This window comes from Rhinoraja longicauda, chromosome 2, assembly GCF_053455715.1.
Source record: "Rhinoraja longicauda isolate Sanriku21f chromosome 2, sRhiLon1.1, whole genome shotgun sequence".
In the NCBI taxonomy this organism is placed as follows: Eukaryota; Metazoa; Chordata; class Chondrichthyes; order Rajiformes; family Arhynchobatidae; genus Rhinoraja; species Rhinoraja longicauda.
The window spans coordinates 106,092,093-106,109,135 of NC_135954.1; the positions used below are offsets into that span (position 1 = coordinate 106,092,093).

The 17,043-nt window shown below is 45.3% G+C and overlaps 1 protein-coding gene across 7 annotated transcripts in view; it reads left to right on the plus strand.

The window, feature by feature from the left end:
- The window catches only part of pard3aa (par-3 family cell polarity regulator alpha, a), a 946,605-nt gene that overhangs the window by 583,500 nt on the left and 346,062 nt on the right, over positions 1 to 17,043 (plus strand). For all 7 annotated transcript variants that reach the window (XM_078425377.1, XM_078425422.1, XM_078425385.1 and 4 more), the window contains one exon: positions 9,696 to 9,846. In XM_078425377.1, coding sequence (XP_078281503.1) covers positions 9,696 to 9,846 — 151 coding nt within the window. The remainder of the gene's footprint in view (positions 1 to 9,695; positions 9,847 to 17,043) is intronic.

Below are 17,043 nucleotides of genomic sequence, written 5' to 3' on the forward strand. Positions count from 1 at the left end.
TGTGCAATTAAACATTGCACATTGAAATTCATTTTGCATAATAATAATGCCAGGGCCGCCATGTGTGGCGCCATTTTATCGAATCCAAAGTTCGGATTCCCACATGTTGAGTGAGAGGTTTCTGTTGTGGTACCACTCAACCAGCTGCCTATCTCTCCTCTCTCTCTCTCTCTGTATACTAACTCATCCTATCTCCATACCTCACAGCTTGGTCAGGCAACTGCTCTGCCCAAGAATGCAAGAAATTGCAGAAAATTGTGAATACAAAGATACATAGAAAATAGGTGTAGGGGTAGGCCATTCGGCCCTTCGAGCCAGCATCGCCTTTCAATATGATCATGGCTGATCATCCTAAATTAGTACCCTGTTCTTGCTTTCTCCCCATTTCCTTGAATCCGTTAGCCCTAAGAGCTAAATCTAACTCTCTCTTGAAAACGTCCATTGAATTGGCCTCCACTGCCTTCTGTGGCAGAGAATTCCACAGATTCACAACTGTCTGGGTGAAAAGGTTTTTCCTCATCCTGGCCCTAAATGGCCGACTCCTTATTCTTAAACTGTGACCCCTGGTTCCGGACTCCTCCAAACACCGGGAACATTTTTCCTGCATCTAGCCTGTCCAATCCCTTAAGAATTTTATATGTTTCTACGAGATCCCCTCTCACCCGTCTAAATTCCAGTGAATACAAGCCCAGTCCATCCATTCTTTCATCATGTGACATTCCCGCCATCCCGGGAATTAACCAGGTGAACCTACGCTGCACTCCCTCAATAGCAAGGATATCCTTCCTCAAGTTAGGACTCCAAAATTGCACTCCTTTGAACAGCCTAATACAGCCTAATTTGTCCCACACACCAGCTTCCCCCAGCCTCTCTGCTCCATGACCCTTCATACTGCCTTGGGAAAGGAGCCACTCTGGTTAATCTCTCTTCTGGCCTCTCCTGTCAGGCAAAAGCTCAAGAGCACATGCCATCAGATTCAAGAACAGCTGCTTCCCCACTGTTGTTCCACCCTTGACAGACCTCTCAAATGCGAACAACAAATTCCTGACCTCCCAATCTACATCGTTGCGGCCCTTGCACTGTGTATTTTTCTGTGGCCTAAAACTATATCCTGCTTGTGCAGGAAGGTAACTGCAGATGCCGGTTTAAACCCAAGACAGACACAAAAAGCTGGAGTAACTCAACGGGTCAGGCAGCATCTCTGGAGAAAAGGAATAGTTGACGTTTCGGATCGAGACCCTTCTTCAGACATTCTGCCTGCATGGTCTTGATGTACTTGAGTAAAGTTTGATTTTGCCCGAATGGCCTGTAAAACAATGTTTTCCCCTGTTCTCGGTAGTGGCGTTGCCAATAAACCAATACAAATTCCAACAATCCCATCACGCTGGTGTTGAGGGAAAAAAAACACACTATTGTTAGAAGTGTCTTGGATCATAGCAATACTTCAGTCAGGAATCATGTACAGACTTTCCGCTGACCGGATAGCACGCAACAAAAAAAGCTTTTCATTGTACCGCAGTGCACGTGACAATAAACGAAAATAACCAAATTGTATAATGCTTCAAGAATTACAATTCACGAGCCTGGTGAGAAGATTGCAAGGAAGAGGTAGATACCTAGATAAAAAGATCTCATTTTGAATTAGGGAAATGGTCAGATATCGGGGGGATTCCAAATAGAAACAGAATGCTGGAGTAACTCAGTGGGACAAGCAGCATCTCTGGATAGAAGGAATGGATGACGTTTTGAATCGGGACCCGATTCCAATTCTTGTTTGTTAATCAGTAATTATGCTGGCAAGTCAATCAGTGTATACCTGCAAGGAAAGCAGACAACCTTCAGGTGTGAACAGAGGTAGACTCAGTCATAAGGTCATAAGTGATAGGAGTAGAATTAGGCCATTCGGCCCATCAAGTCTACTCCGCCATTCAATCATGGCTGATCTATCTCTCCCTCACAACTCCATTCTCCTGTCTTCTCCCCACAACATCTGACACCCCCATACTAATCAAGAATCTATCTATCACTGCCTTAAAAATATCAATTGACAGCCTCCACAGCCTTCTGTGGCAAAGAATTCCATAGATTCACCACCCTCTGAGGAAAGAAACTTCCCCTCATCTCCTTCCGAAAAGAAAGTCCTTTAATTCTGAGACTATAGACAATAGACAATAGGTGCAGGAGGAGGCCATTCGGCCCTTCGAGCCAGCACCGCCATTCAATGTGATCATGGCTGATCATTCTCAATCAGTACCCTGTTCTATGACCTCTAGTCCTAGACTCTCCCACTAGTGGAAACATCCTCTCCACATCCACTCTATCCGATTAAATGTAGCATCTCCAAGTTTGCAGATGACACAAAGCTGGGTGGCAGTGTGAGCTGCGAGGATGATGGTATGAGGCTGCAGGGTGACTTGGATAGGTTGGGTGAGTGGGCAGATGCATGGCAGATGCAGTATAATGTGGATAAATGTGAGGTTATCCACTTAGGTGGCAAGACTAAGAAGGCAGATTATTATATGAATGGTGTCAGATTAGGAGAAGGGGAGGTGCAAAGAGACCTGTGTGTCCTTGTACATCATTCACTGAAAGTAAGCATGCAGGCACAACAGGCAGTGAAGAAAGCTAATGGCATGTTGGCCTTCATAGCGAGAGGATTTGAGTATAGGAGCAAGGAGGTCCTACTGCAGTTGTACATGGCCCTGATGAGACCACACCTGGAATATTGTGTACAGTTTTGGTCTCCTAATTTGAGGATGGAAATTCTTGCTATTGAGGGAGTGTAGCGTAGGTTCACCAGGTTAATTCCCGGGATAGCAGGACTGACATATGATGAAAGAATGGGTCGACTGGGCTTGTATTCACTGGAATTTAGAAGGATGAGGGGGGATCTTGTTTGACAACAAACAAACAAACGAGAGTTTTAGTATATCGATGTTGTGCCACTTTTCCAATTTTCTGTAACTTTCTCTGGCTAAAACAGTCACTTTTCCTGTGGCTTCAATATCGTGTGTCGCCCCTCTCCTCAGAAGGCAGTGGAGGCCAATTCTCTGAATGCATTCAAGAGAGAGCTAGATAGAGCTCTTAAGGATAGCGGAGTCAGGGGGTTTGGGGAGAAGGCAGGAACGAGGTACTGATTGAGAATGATCAGCCATGATCACATTGAATGACAGTGCTGGCTTGAAGGGCCGAATGGCCTACTCCTGCACCTATTGTCTATTGTCCTGTCAACCGTAAGCAATGCTTTAAGCTGCCTGTAACACATTGTGGACCTCTTTCCCTCGGTCCTCCTGCCATTTCCCACATCTCTTTTAAATATTGATTGTACCTCTTTCGATCTGGATGTTCCTTTGTGTACAATCATTTGCATTTAACATGTTCGTTAAAATTCAGAAGACTTTATAGATTTATTCATTTAAAAAACTGATTTCATTGGAATCATTGGAATAATTAAGTTGCTGCTGTGATTCCTGATTGTTTATTTATTTTCTGCCTGTCCTGCTCGCCAAGCAGGCAGTAATGTAACTGAATCATGTAGGAAATGTTAATCAGAGTAGGGAAAAGGTGGTGAAAAGTGACAGCATTAAAGTTACTCTGATTCTGGCAACGGTGGAATTGTTAATAATAATAATAATAATAATAATGATATATTCCTTTATTCGTCCCACACCGGGGAAATTTACAGTGTTGCAGCAGCAAAGTGGATAGCAGGAGATCAAGAGATCATTCATTATAAATAAAAGATACATAAATTGTCATCAGTTTTCTGTGTGTTCTTAGCTGTTATTGTTGACTCGTCTTCTCGGAGCAGTGCTGGTTGTGCAGTCTCACAGCAGCGGGAAGGAAGGACCTCCGATATCTCTCCTTCACACACTTGGTGTGAAGGAGTCTGTCACTGAAGGAGCTACTCAGTGCAGTGACAGTGTCCTGCATGGGGTGGGAGTCGTTGTCCAGCAGCGATGTTAACTTTGCCATCATCCTCCTCTCTCCCACCGCCTGCACTGAGTCGAGGGGGCAACCCAGGACAGAGCTGGCCTTCCTGACCAGCTTGTCGAGTCTCTTCCCTTCCGCCGCTGTTGTCCATAACATTCAGGTGCAGCACTGATTGCCTTAACGCACAATCAGAATATTGAACGAAGCTCAAACATCGAATATATTTTGATGTACGGAATGAAAAATAGTGGCTATTGTTAAAATGATGCAATGTGATTATTTTCCCCTGTGAAAGCCTGAGAAGGAACTGATCAAATGATTGGCCCTTAAAAAAAATATATATATTTTGCTTTGGCAATCTTATTTGATACTTGTTTGATAAATGCAAAGCTCCGATGGAAAAAAAATGTTATTCCATTGTGTAAGGTTGGAATTTGAATGCAATCTCTGTTTAGTGGCCACCACATTTGAAATTCTCAGGGAGATTTTGGATTGACATCCCCTTAAGTGATAGTGATGCTACATACATCAAGGAGACTTCAGAGTGCTGTCACATCCATCTGAGAGTTGTTTGCTGGGCTTTTCCTGTTCACATTGTATCGCATGCTGTTTGCTGTAAGCAACTATTCATGGGCACGGATGTGCTGCCAGTTTGTTATTGTTGTGACATTGTATGCTTGTGCCCGGGACTGCAAAGGCCTGGGAAAAAAAGCATTGGTTAATCTCTTCCCGTTCCGCTTCCTATATCCTCTTCAAATCCCCAGGGGAACAGAGTGATAGATTGCTTTGTTGTGTGTGTAATTGAATGACGCCCCATCTTGTTTTACAAGGAATGAGTGGGTTAACATGTGATGAGCGTTTGGCGGCACTGGGCCTGTGCTCGTTGGGGTTTAGAAGGTTGAGGGGGGAGGGGGGACAGGTTGAGGGGGGACCTCATTGAAACTTACAGAATAATGAAAGGCCTGGATAGGGTGGATGTGGAAAGGATGTTTCCACTGGTGGGAGAGTCCAGGACCAGAGGTCACAGCCTCAGAATTAAAGGGCACTCTTTTAGAAAGAAGGTGAGGAGGAACTTCTTTAGTCAGAGGGTAGTTAATCTGTGGAACTCATTGCCACAGAGGGCTGTGGAGGCCAAGTCAGTGGATATTTTTAAGGCAGAGATAGACAAATTCTTGGCTAAAAATTGTGTCAAGGGTTATGGGGAGAAGGCAGGAAAATGGGATTAGGAGGAAGAGATCAGCCTTGATTGAATGGCGGAGTGGACTTGATGGGCCGAATGGCCTAATTCTACTCCTATTACTTGTGGACTTGTGAAATGGGCCATGTTGCAGCAAGAACATGGTGGCAGGCATTTAACACTTTGTCCATCTTGAACAGTAACTTGAAGAGCATCTCTACATGGATGATCATAATTTTCTGGCAAGAGAGGCCGAAAAAACTCTCAAATTATGATTTAAAGTTGTCCTAAATATTTGTTAAAAAAAATCTTGACATCCGTACATGGGAATGTATACAATGCAATTGGTCAACAAATAAATTAAACATTTTCTTTTGGGGCAAAATGTTGGAAAAATAAATTATGATTTTTGGCAGTTTTACATAGTGGATGCTGCCAAATGAAATGCGCTCATCAAATTAAGAAATGAACAATGGAATGCCCCGCTATGCCTGCTCCAGTACCAGCAGTATGGTTTCATGGATAGAATCCAACTAGACGTGTGCCGTTCTGTTTATTCATGGGGCAGATAAATGTAAATAATAAATACATTCAATAAATGTCGACATTTGTGCGGCACAGAGGGGTGGCGGTAGAGTTGCTGCCTTCCAGCGGCGGGAACCTGGGCTAGATCCCGACTACGGTTGCTGTCAATACAGACTTTGTACGTTTCTACGGTTGCTGTCAATACAGACCTGTGACCACGTGGATTTTCTCCAGGCGCACCGATTTCTTCCCACACTGCAAAGACGTGCAGGTTTGAGGAAGGATATTCTTGCTATTGAGGGCGTGCAGCGTAGGTTTACTAGGTTAATTCCCGGAAAAGGGGACGTACAACGAGATCTGGGTGTTCTAGTGCATCAGTCACTGAAAGGAAGCATGCAGGTACAGCAGGCAGTGAAGAAAGCCAATGGAATGTTGGCCTTCATAACAAGAGGAGTTGAGTATAGGAGCAAAGAGGTCTTTCTGCAGTTGTACAGGGCCCTACTGAGACCACACCTGGAGTACTGTGTGCAGTTTTGGTCTCCAAATTTGAGGAAGGATATTCTTGCTATTGAGGGCGCGCAGCGTAGGTTCACTCGGTTAATTCCCGGAATGGCGGGTCTGTCGTATGTTGAAAGACTGGAATGACTAGGCTTGTATACACTGGAATTTAGAAGGATGAGAGGGGATCTTATCGAAACGTATAAGATAATTAAGGGGTTGGACACGTCAGAGGCAGGAAACATGTTCCCGATGTTGGGGGAGTCCAGAACCAGGGGCCACAGTTTAAGAATAAGGGGTAGGCCATTTAGAACGGAGATGAGAATAAACTTTTTCAGTCAGAGAGTTGTGAATCTGTGGAATTCTCTGCCTCAGAAGGCAGTGGAGGCCAATTCTCTGAATGCATTCAAGAGAGAGCTAGATAGAGCTCTTAAGGATAGCGGTGTCAGGGGGTATGGGGAGAAGGCAGGAACGGGGTACTGATTGAGAATGATCAGCCATGATCACATTGAATGGCGGTGCTGGCTCGAAGGGCCGAATGGCTTCCTCCTACACCTATTGCCTATTGTTTGTAGGTTAGTTGGCTCCGGTAAAAATTGTAAATTGCCCCGAGCGTGTAGGATAAGTGCGAGTGTACAGGGTGATCGATGGTGTCGGCACGGACACAGTGGGCTGAAGGGCCTTGTTTCCGCGCTGTATCTGTAAACTAAAAAAACTGACCATTTCAATAAATGTCGTCCTGAACTTTGCCTTCTGTACCCCCTCCTGGGTAGCTGATCCTCATAATTCAGATGGAGAGAAGGCAGGTACGGAACACTGAGTTGGATGATCAGCCATGATCATATTGAATGGCGGTGCTGGCTCGAAGGGCTGAATGGCCTACTCCTGCACCTATTTTCGATGTTTCTAGATCCTCAAAATGCACAGTTCCGAGAGGTCTCAGTGGGTGATTTTTACATTGAGTGCAAATTGTTGACTTCTCAACAGCCATAGAAAAGTTGCTTTGGTTCTGGGAAAAAGCACTTCCATTGTGGATGTTACCTGGTGCAGAACTGATTTGCTGACTTTTATCAAGAGCTTTCCATGATTTAATCTGTATTTATAGGACATATTACAGCGAAACTGGAAACCACATATCTCACTTGAATGGGAAAAACAACTGCCATTTAATTATTCAAAGAATAAACATTTTATTCAAACTTTTGGTTTGCTGTTGAAATTACTTTTTTTATTTGGGGCCATAATTCGGTTCTCAATGCTCACATGGGACATTAAGATAGTTCAGTTTAGTTTAGTTGAGAGATACAGCCTGTGAAACATGCCCTTCAGCCCATCGAGTCTGCGCCGACCAGCGATCCCCGCGCACGAACACTGTCCGAGGGACAATTTACAACTTTTTTTTACCTAAGCCAATTAACCGACAAACCTGTACGTCTTTGGAGTGTGGGAGGAAACTGGAGCGCCCGGAGAAAACCCACGCAGTTCACGGGGAGAACGAACAAACTTTGTGCAGACAGCACCCGTAGTCAGGATCGAACCTGGATCTCCGGCGCTGTAAGGCAGCAACTCTACCGCTGTGCCACCGTGCGACCCCATAGTTTAAGTTTAAGATACTGATTCCCCCACTGGGAAAACGCAGGCTTCCACGGTGCTACTAAGCACACAACCCCTTCTCTAACTAATAGATTACCAGGTAAAACATTTTTTCAAGAAACATCTACATCACCTGTTCGGAAATCTTTGACTCATTCCATAATAGTTGTCCGAATTATTTGCTGTCTGCGAATAACACTGATAAAGTCTGTTCTAAAAGCTGCCTGGTTCTTGTTAATGCAGTTGTATTCACAGATGTGAACTATTGCTGACCACAATGGGACAAATCTAATGGTAGTAAATTGTAAATTGTCACAAGCCTGCGAAGGGGAGCATTATGCCATCTGTGCAGGAACAGCAAATATCACACATCTAAAAGGATGTTATCCTTCTGAGAACAGATGTCATTATTTTCGAAGGGGAGAGGCTCTCCTGAATCTGATGTAATTTGATCCATTCAAGTTGCTGCCAGCTCTGGGGGGGGAGATCCAGTCTGTTTCCCGCCCAATACCCGCGAAGCCTCCTGTAAATTGTGTTTTTGTGACTTTGTATGCATTGAGAGTTGAGCGACGTTGTTCATCAGTCGCTTACGTTGGGAGGGTGAAGTGGGACAGATGCAGCCGGATATGGTTTAAACATAGAAACATCGAAAATAGGTGCAGGAGTAGGCCATTCGGCCCTTCGAGCCTGCACCGCCATTCAATATGATCATGGCTGATCATCCAACTCAGTATCCCGTACCTGCCTTCTCTCCATACCCCCTGATCCCTTTAGCCACAAGGGCCACATCTAACTCCCTCTTAAATATAGCCAATGAACTAGCCTCAACTACCCTCTGTGGCAGAGAATTCCACAGATTCACCACTCTCTGTGTGAAAAAAAAATATTCCAATCTCGGTCCTAAAAGACTTCCCCCTTATCCTTAAACTGTGACCCCTTGTTCTGGACTTCCCCAACATCGGGAACAATCTTCCTGCATCTATCCTGTCCAACCCCTTAAGAATTTTGTAAGTTTCTATAAGATTACCCCCTCAATCTTTGTTTGTTTTTTTCGACGTAGAAAAACGCGGTTCAGCCCCGGCCTCAGAAGAGCACCTTTGTGGCACGCCACCAAGTTGCCAAAGTTTTAGTTGCATTTAAATCATGAGAGTTTCCGCGCCTCGTCCCCGAAATAATTGTCGCGACGAGAAGGCACGAGAAACTCTCATCCTGATAAATCTCTGCTGGATAACCCAGATCTGAACTGCGTGAGGCTAATCCACTGCTCTCATCCCTCTTGAGATAATGACATCTGCAGATTGAATAGCCAGCATCCTTCTGGAAAGAGCGGCTTGCTAGTTACCATAAAGCTTGAATTTTAATGCAGGAACAATGATATCCTGTTGCTTCGAGGAGCATGGATCAGCTTGAGTGGCATGTGTCCATAACCTAGAATTATTTCAATCCAGTAACAGTAAGCCTATTTTCTGTTCCATAACCAAGCTAAGACACAATCTGATGAGCTTTAAACCTCAGGAAAAACCGATCAGCACTTTGTCTGTCCTGCACATTCTATCATCCAAGATACAGTAACCTATTTCTGTAAACAAAAAATGTATATATTTTACAGTCTTTTTGTGTTTGCAGTGCCTTTTGTTTTCACTTCACGAATTCACCAAAGCAGCCAGAAGGCGGCTTTTAATTTCTGTATTCTTTCCAGAGTGTTGAGGAGATCTGACAGGGCACCGTGGGAGGTATTTTAGAAAGTGGCACAGAAAGTTAGTCATTAAGCAGGACTGTCATTGCAAATTGTTGTGAACCTTGGTGAGGAGTTCTAGTTCATTGGGCACCCGGTCGGGGTGCAAGCTTGGGGCAACTTGTCGCGCTCCCACATGCTGCTAAATGGTCCTTCAATGTAATTTTTTTTTCTCTCTCTCCCCCACCTCTCTCCCTCCCCCCCCCCCCCTCCCCCCCCCCCCCCCCCCCCCAGCTCGAGACACCTGGGAGCCCCTCTGGGCCTGATCTGCCCATTGATGCTATGATGGACGACAGGGAACGAAGGATTTCACATTCACTTTACAGTGGAATCGAAGGGTTGGACGAGTCGCCCACCAGGAATGTTGGCTTCAACAGATTGATGGGTGAGTTCAGTAACCATTTGATGATCTTGATTCTTTTTGAATTTTATTGGAGGATTTTTGGTGCATTCGGACTTGCTGATGCATAAACATTGCGAGCAAGTCTGCTTCGGTTGTCTAGTTTACGATGACCTATTTATGAAAATGACCAAGCGAACTTACGGTGAAACTGGGAGAAGTAGCTTTCAACATATTGTATAAATTAATTTCAGCTTGAGGCAGGGCTGTCAACTTGACTTCCACTGGATAATGAGGTTATTGTCAACTTCCATGAGATTTAGTTTAGAGATACAGCGCGGAAATAGGCCCGTGCCGACCAGCGATCCTCGCACATTAACACTAACCTACACACCCCAGGGACAATTTTACATTTACACGAAGCCAACTAACCTACAAACCTGTACTTCTATTGAGTGTGGGAGGAAACCGAAGATCTTGGAGAAAACCCACACGGTCACGGGGAGAACGTACAAACTCCGTACAGACAGCACCCGTAGTCGGGATCGAACCCGGGTCTCTGGCGCTGCAAACTCTGCAAGGCAGCAACTCTACCGCTGCGCCACCATGCTGCCCTGATGATTGAGAATCTTCAAGAAAGCATCTGAATAATAAAGATTTTGCATTAGATGCCAGATTCTGGGTCAACCCTTGAGGTGGGGGAAACATTTTGTTTGCATTAAATGAATGAGTTGTAGAAATGTTATTGAAACTACAATCCACCCATCAGACTTGGTGATGAGAAGGCAATGTATACTTTCCGGTTGAATTGTTCAACTCAAGACTCATTTTTGACATCATTTCAACCAACTTTACAAAACTATGGAAAATGGAGGCTAAAAACTACATGGTTCAGTGAATACCAATGGAATCCCGATGACAATGGAAAGAATAAGTTATAAATAAGTCATCCAAGTAATTCTGCAGGTCATTTTTAATGGGCCATATGCTAAATGTTCCATCGTTTGGTTTTTACAAACAAAACTATTTAGAATTAGAATTTAAAACTTAAAGGGATCTGATAGGGATCTGATGATGGTCCAATTCTATACTGCTATGATTGAGTCCGTCCTCACCTTCTCCATCATGGTCTGGTTTGGCTCAGCCACCAAGCACGACATCCGGAGGCTGCAACGGATCGGTTGAGAAGGTTGTTGGCTGCATCCTTCCCCCCATTGACGAACTGTACACTGCAAGGGCCAGGAAGCGAGCGGGCAAGATCATCTCTGACCCCTCTCACCCTGGCCACAAACTCTTTGAAGCACTTCCCTCTGGAAGGCGACTCCGGACTGTCAAAGCAGCCACAGCCAGACATAAAAACAGCTTTTTTCCCCCACGAGTAGTCGTTCTACTCAATAACCAAAGTCTGCAGTCTCTTTTTTTGCTCTGGTTTATTTTCACCCACATGTTTAGACCGTAATGTTGTATCCTTATTGTTTTGATGTGGTTATGCTCTATTCTCAATTGTTAACTGTATGTTTGTGTTGTCATTTATGACCTGAGCACCAAGGCACATTCCTTGTATATGCACATACTTAGCCACTAAACCTATTCATTCATTCATTCATTCATTCATTCATTCATTCATTCATTCATTCATTCAATCATTCATTCGTAGGTACTTTCTACCTCAAGGAGTGAAGAGTACTGTGTCTAGAATGTATGGTCAGAGAGAGTGGTGGAAGTAGTGTCGCTAACTGTGTTCAAGTGATTTCTAGATGAGCACCTCCTCCAACCTCATCTATTGCATCCGCTGCTCTAGATGTCAACTTATTTACATTGGCGAAACCAAACGCAGGCTTGGCGATCGCTTCGCTCAACACCTGCGCTCGGTCCACGTTAACCAATCTGATCTCCCGGTGGCTGAGCACTTCAACTCCCCCTCCCACTCCCAGTCTGACCTTTCTGTCATGGGCCTCCTCCAGTGTCATAGTGAGGCCTACCGGAAATTGGAGGAACAGCACCTCATATTTTGCCTGGGCAGCTTGCAGCCCAGCGGTATGAACATTGACTTCTCCAACTTTAGATAGTTCCTCTGTCCCTCCCTTCCCCTCCCCCTTCCCAGTTCTCCCTCTATCTTCCTGTCTCCACCTATATCCTTCCTTTGTCCCGCCCCCCTGACATCAGTCTGAAGAAGGGTCTCGACCCGAAACGTCGCCCATTCCTTCTGTCCCGAGATGCTGCCTGACCTGCTGAGTTACTCCAGCATTTTGTGAATAAATACCTTCGATTTGTACCAGCATCTGCAGTTATTTTCTTATTCTAGATGAGCACTTGAATTGTTTCAGCATTGTAAGCTGCCAGCCAAGTGCTGGAGGATGGGATTAACAGGGATGGGTGCCCACCGACAGGCCCACGTGTCTTGGGCCAAAGGGTCTCTTTCTATGCTGCATGACTGTGACTGTCGGGTCAATAAACCGCCTACATAATATGATCAATACATAGTCGTGATTTTAAGTTGTGTTCAGATATTTCAGCCGGAATGCACTCTTATCTTCTCCTCTGCTCCACCCTTTGTACCTGAGTTTGAATTGATTGTCACAGTCATAGAGTCATACAGGCCCTTCGGCTCAACTTGCCCACACCAATCTACACTAGTCCCACCTGTCCATCCATCTATATACTAAGACTCTCATTTGTTTGTTTGTTTGTTCCTGAACTACAGCAAAAACGGTGCACGATAGCACGACAATTTTAGGTCCACCTTACTCACCGTCGTCCCTTTGGTGCTAATGGAAGAAGTTTCATTGAAATCGTTGTTATATTTTTTAAGTCATTCAGATTTTAAAGTTTAAATCTTTCTCCTAGGGAGGGAGGGGGAGGAGGGAGGATAGGGGGAGGGGGTGGAGGGAGGAGAATTATTCAACGTTTGTCTTAGGAATTGTACTTGGCATGGGAATGGAAAATGTTTTCTCTTTGCTTCCTTTCCTATTTCCTGTTGTGAGAGCCTGGAGATCTTTTCCCTGGTATTCTAAACCAAAACCATTCACACAGATTAATAGACACAAAAAGCTGGAATAACTCAGCGGGTCAGACAGCATCTCTGGAGAAAGGGTAATAGGTGGCGTTTAGGGACCCTTCTTCAGATCTGACCCGCTGAGTTACTCCAGCTTTTTGTGTCTTTCTTCTTTTTATAGCAGCATCTGCAGTTCCTTCCTGCACATTAATTGGAGACAAATCTCGACCCGAAACGTCACCCATTCCTTCTATCCAGAGATGCTGCCCATCCCGCTGAGTTACTCCAGCATTTTGTGTCCAACTGGGTTGTAATCTGTGGCTGGCTTTCTGCATTGATAACCTTGTTTTTTTGTTTATTCCTTCTTTTGTTTGGTGGAGTCTCCATTCCCTGAAAGTATGCACCAGCATTGCTTGGGTTACTGCACGAATCTCCTGTAGGAATTGCTGATTGTAGATTAGTAGCCGGTCTGTTGATAGACGCTGTTTCTACAACTCGGTATCTACCCTTTGGTGTCTTGAGACAACTATTAACTTTCAGCAAGCTTATTAATTGGACAGGTGGTTCACATTCAAACGTGGCCCTCTCTCCTGCAGTCATCTCGACAATGCGCATTTAACGGGAGGTTACTGGGTGGCGAACAACATTTCCAAAGATGCACTAATTTTATTTTCTTCCACCCTGGTCTCGGCATGACCTCATTCAATTGCTTTTAGGATTAAGCATTTAAACATGCACTTGTCAAGACTAATGTGGTATGATATTTTGCATTTTGATATTCAGAGCATGAAGTGATCAGTTGGCAGCCTTGTGGCTTTCGTGAGCTCACGATGTCGAGAATCAAATTGTGAGCCATGAACTATTTCCAAAATTAATCACTGTTGCAGAAACATGGTGGCAAGTTAATAACACCTTTCGCAAGATTCAATTAACAACATTGAAATCTCAGTGATGATAGTTGAGGGATGTATTGACTGGGCCACCGGGGATAATTCGGAGATGAAGCAGACTGCAGATGCTGGGATCGGTAGCAAAACGCCTGCTTCTGGAGGAACTCAACAAGTCATGCAGCATCTGTGGAGGTAGAGGGACAGTTGACGTTTGGCTCGAGGGTAGGCACCAGGGCTGTGAATGTAAAGGTGATAGATACAAAGTGCTGGCATAACTCAGCAGGTCAGGCAGCATCTGTGGAGAAAAGGAATAGGCGACGTTTCGGGTCGAGACCCTTCATCAGACACAAATAGTTTTTAAATTTTTTTTTAAAGAAACAGGCCCTTCGGCCCACCGAGTCCACACTAATCAGCGATCCCTGCACATTAACACTACCCAATACTGACCAGGGACAATTTACACTTATATCAAGCCAATTAACCTACGTACCTGTATGTCTTTGGAGTGTGGGAGGAAACCAAAAATCTCGGGAAAAACTCAAGGGGAGAGCGTACAAACTCCGTACAGATAGCACCCATAGTCAGGATCAAACCCGGGTCTCTGGGGCTGCAAGCTCTAGCGCTGTTCCACTCTGCCGCCCTACGTTTCGGTTCGAGACTATTCATCAGACTTGTAAAGGGGAGGTGACCAGTGTGAAGAGGTGAGGGATAGGAGTGAAGCAGGACAATAGACAATAGACAATAGGTGCAGGAGGAGGCCATTCGGCCCCTCGAGCCAGCACCACCATTCAATGTGATCATGGCTGATCATTCTCAATCAGTACCCCGTTCCTGCCTTCTCCCCATACCCCCTGACTCCGCTATCCTTAAGAGCTCTATCTAGCTCTCTCTTGAATGCATTCAGAGAATTGGCCCCCACTGCCTTCTGAGGCAGAGAATTCCACAGATTCACAAATCTCTGACTGAAAAAGTTTTTCCTCATCTCAGTTTTAAATGGCCTATCCCTTATTCTTAAACTGTGGCCCCTTGTTCTGGACTCCCCCAACATTGGGAACATGTTTCATGCCTCTAACGTGTCCAACCCCTTAATAATCTTATACGTTTCGATAAGGATCTGGCAAATGATAGGTGGGTCAAGATGAGAAGGGGTTGATGGGCAGATGTGCATGGTGGGAGCTCTTTGACTTATTCTGTCATCATTGTGTTTATGTGAGAGCTTGATCACTTGAAAGACATCTCCTTCGTCGGTACACATGTCTCTCTGAGCTGCACTGAACTATCACCGTAGTCTCAGGATGTGAACTTCCAACCCTTTGACTCAAATAGAAACATAGAAACAAAGAGATAGAACATAGGATAAGAAAATAACTGCAGATGCTGGTACAAATCGATTTATTCACAAAATGCTGGAGTAACTCAGCAGGTCAGGCAGCATCTCGGGAGAGAAGGAATGGGTGACGTTTCGGGTCGAGACCCTTCTTCAGACTGATGTCGGGGGTGGGACAAAGGAAGGATATAGGTGGAGACAGGAAGATAGAGGGAGATCTGGGAAGGAGGAGGGGAAGGGAGGGACAGAGGAGCTATCTGAAGTTGGAGAAGTCGACGTTCATACCACCGGGCCGCAAACTGCCCAGGCGAAATATGAGGTGCTGCTCCTCCAATTTCCGGCGGGCCTCACTATGGCACTGGAGGAGGCCCATGACAGAGAGGTCAGACTGGGAATGGGAGGGGGAGTTGAAGTGCTGGGCCACCGGGAGATCAGTGGCGTTAATGCGGACCGAGCGCAGGTGTTCAGCGAAGCGATCGCCGAGCCTGCGCTTGGTTTCGCCGATATAGATGAGTTGACATCTATAGAACATAGGAGAACATAGAACATAGGAGACAGACACAAAATGCTGGAGTAACTCACCGTCTGTACGGAGTTTGTACGTTCTCCCCGTGACCTGCGTGGGTTTTCTCCGAGATCTTCGGTTTCCTCCCACACTCCAAAGACGTGCAGGTTTGTAGGTTAATTGGCTGGACAAATGTAAAGATTGTCCCTAGTGTGTGTAGGATAGTGTTAGTGTGCGGGGATCGCTGGGCGGTGCGGACTCGGTGGGCCGAAGGGCCTGTTTCCGCGCTGTATCTCTAAATCTAAAATGCAAAACAATCACCCACTGCACCATGACGTCAAGACACTCCCTTATCTTCTAATTCACCAGAGTCCACGGTAAATCGATCGTTCCCTTCTTTTCCCAGTGTGATTTCACCAATAAATGCATCTTGCTCCCCTTTCGCTTTCCGCATTCCGAGGGGTTCATTCCCTCAGTGACTCCCCAGTCTACTCTTCCATCTCCACCAACCTCTTCTTGTACTTTCCCATACACATCAGGTGACTGCAAGGCACTTTATTCAATCTGCACCTTCCACTCACCCTCCCCCCCCCCCCTGTAACTTTCATGCTCTATCCCAATAGTACATTGAGTTCTCTATCTTCAACCGCTGCGATCTTCAGGGATGTTAAACATAAGCTCCAGGATCAGTACCTCACCTTTCATCTGGGTTATCATCGTCATTGGAACTTAACATTGCATTTAACATTGAGTTACTCCAGCATTTGGTGTCTACTTTTGATTTAAACCAGCATCTGCAGTTCTTTCCCACACAGTTTTTATGTGCTGTTAGAGTAGCCTAGATATGTCTTCGGCACGGTGGCGCAGCGGTAGAGTTGCTGCCTTACAGCCTCAGGTTCGATCCCTACTACGGGCGCCGTCTGTACGGAGTTTGTACGTTCTCCCCGTGACCTGCGTGGGTTTTCTCCGAGATCTTCGGTTTCCTCCCACACTCCAAAGACGTGCAGGTAAGTAGGTTAATTGGCTGGGTAAATGTAAATATTGTCCGTAGTGGGTATAGGATAGTGTTAATGTGCGGGGATCGCTGGGCGGCGCAGACCTGGTGGGCCGAAGGGCCTGTTTCTGCGCTGTATCTCTAAATCTAAATCTAAAACACTATCCTACACACACTAGGGACAATTTTACATTTTTTTACATTTATACCAAGCCAATTAACCTACAAACCCGTACGTCTTTGGAGTGTGGGAGGAAACCCAAGATCTCGGAGTAAACCCACGCAGGTCACAGGGAGAACGTACAAACTCCGTACAGACAGCACCCGTAGTCAGGATCGAACCTGAGTCTCTGGCGCTGTAAGGCCGTAGCGTTACCGCTGCGCCACCTGTTTTTAGAGTAAGTCTGTTTTTAAAGCAATTTTAAATTGACAACTGTGGCTTTACCTCATCACAGAAATTGCCTCTGGTCTCTCCACTCCTCACAAATATGTTTGTTTTATCACTTTCCCAGTTTTGCTGAAGGGGTCCTT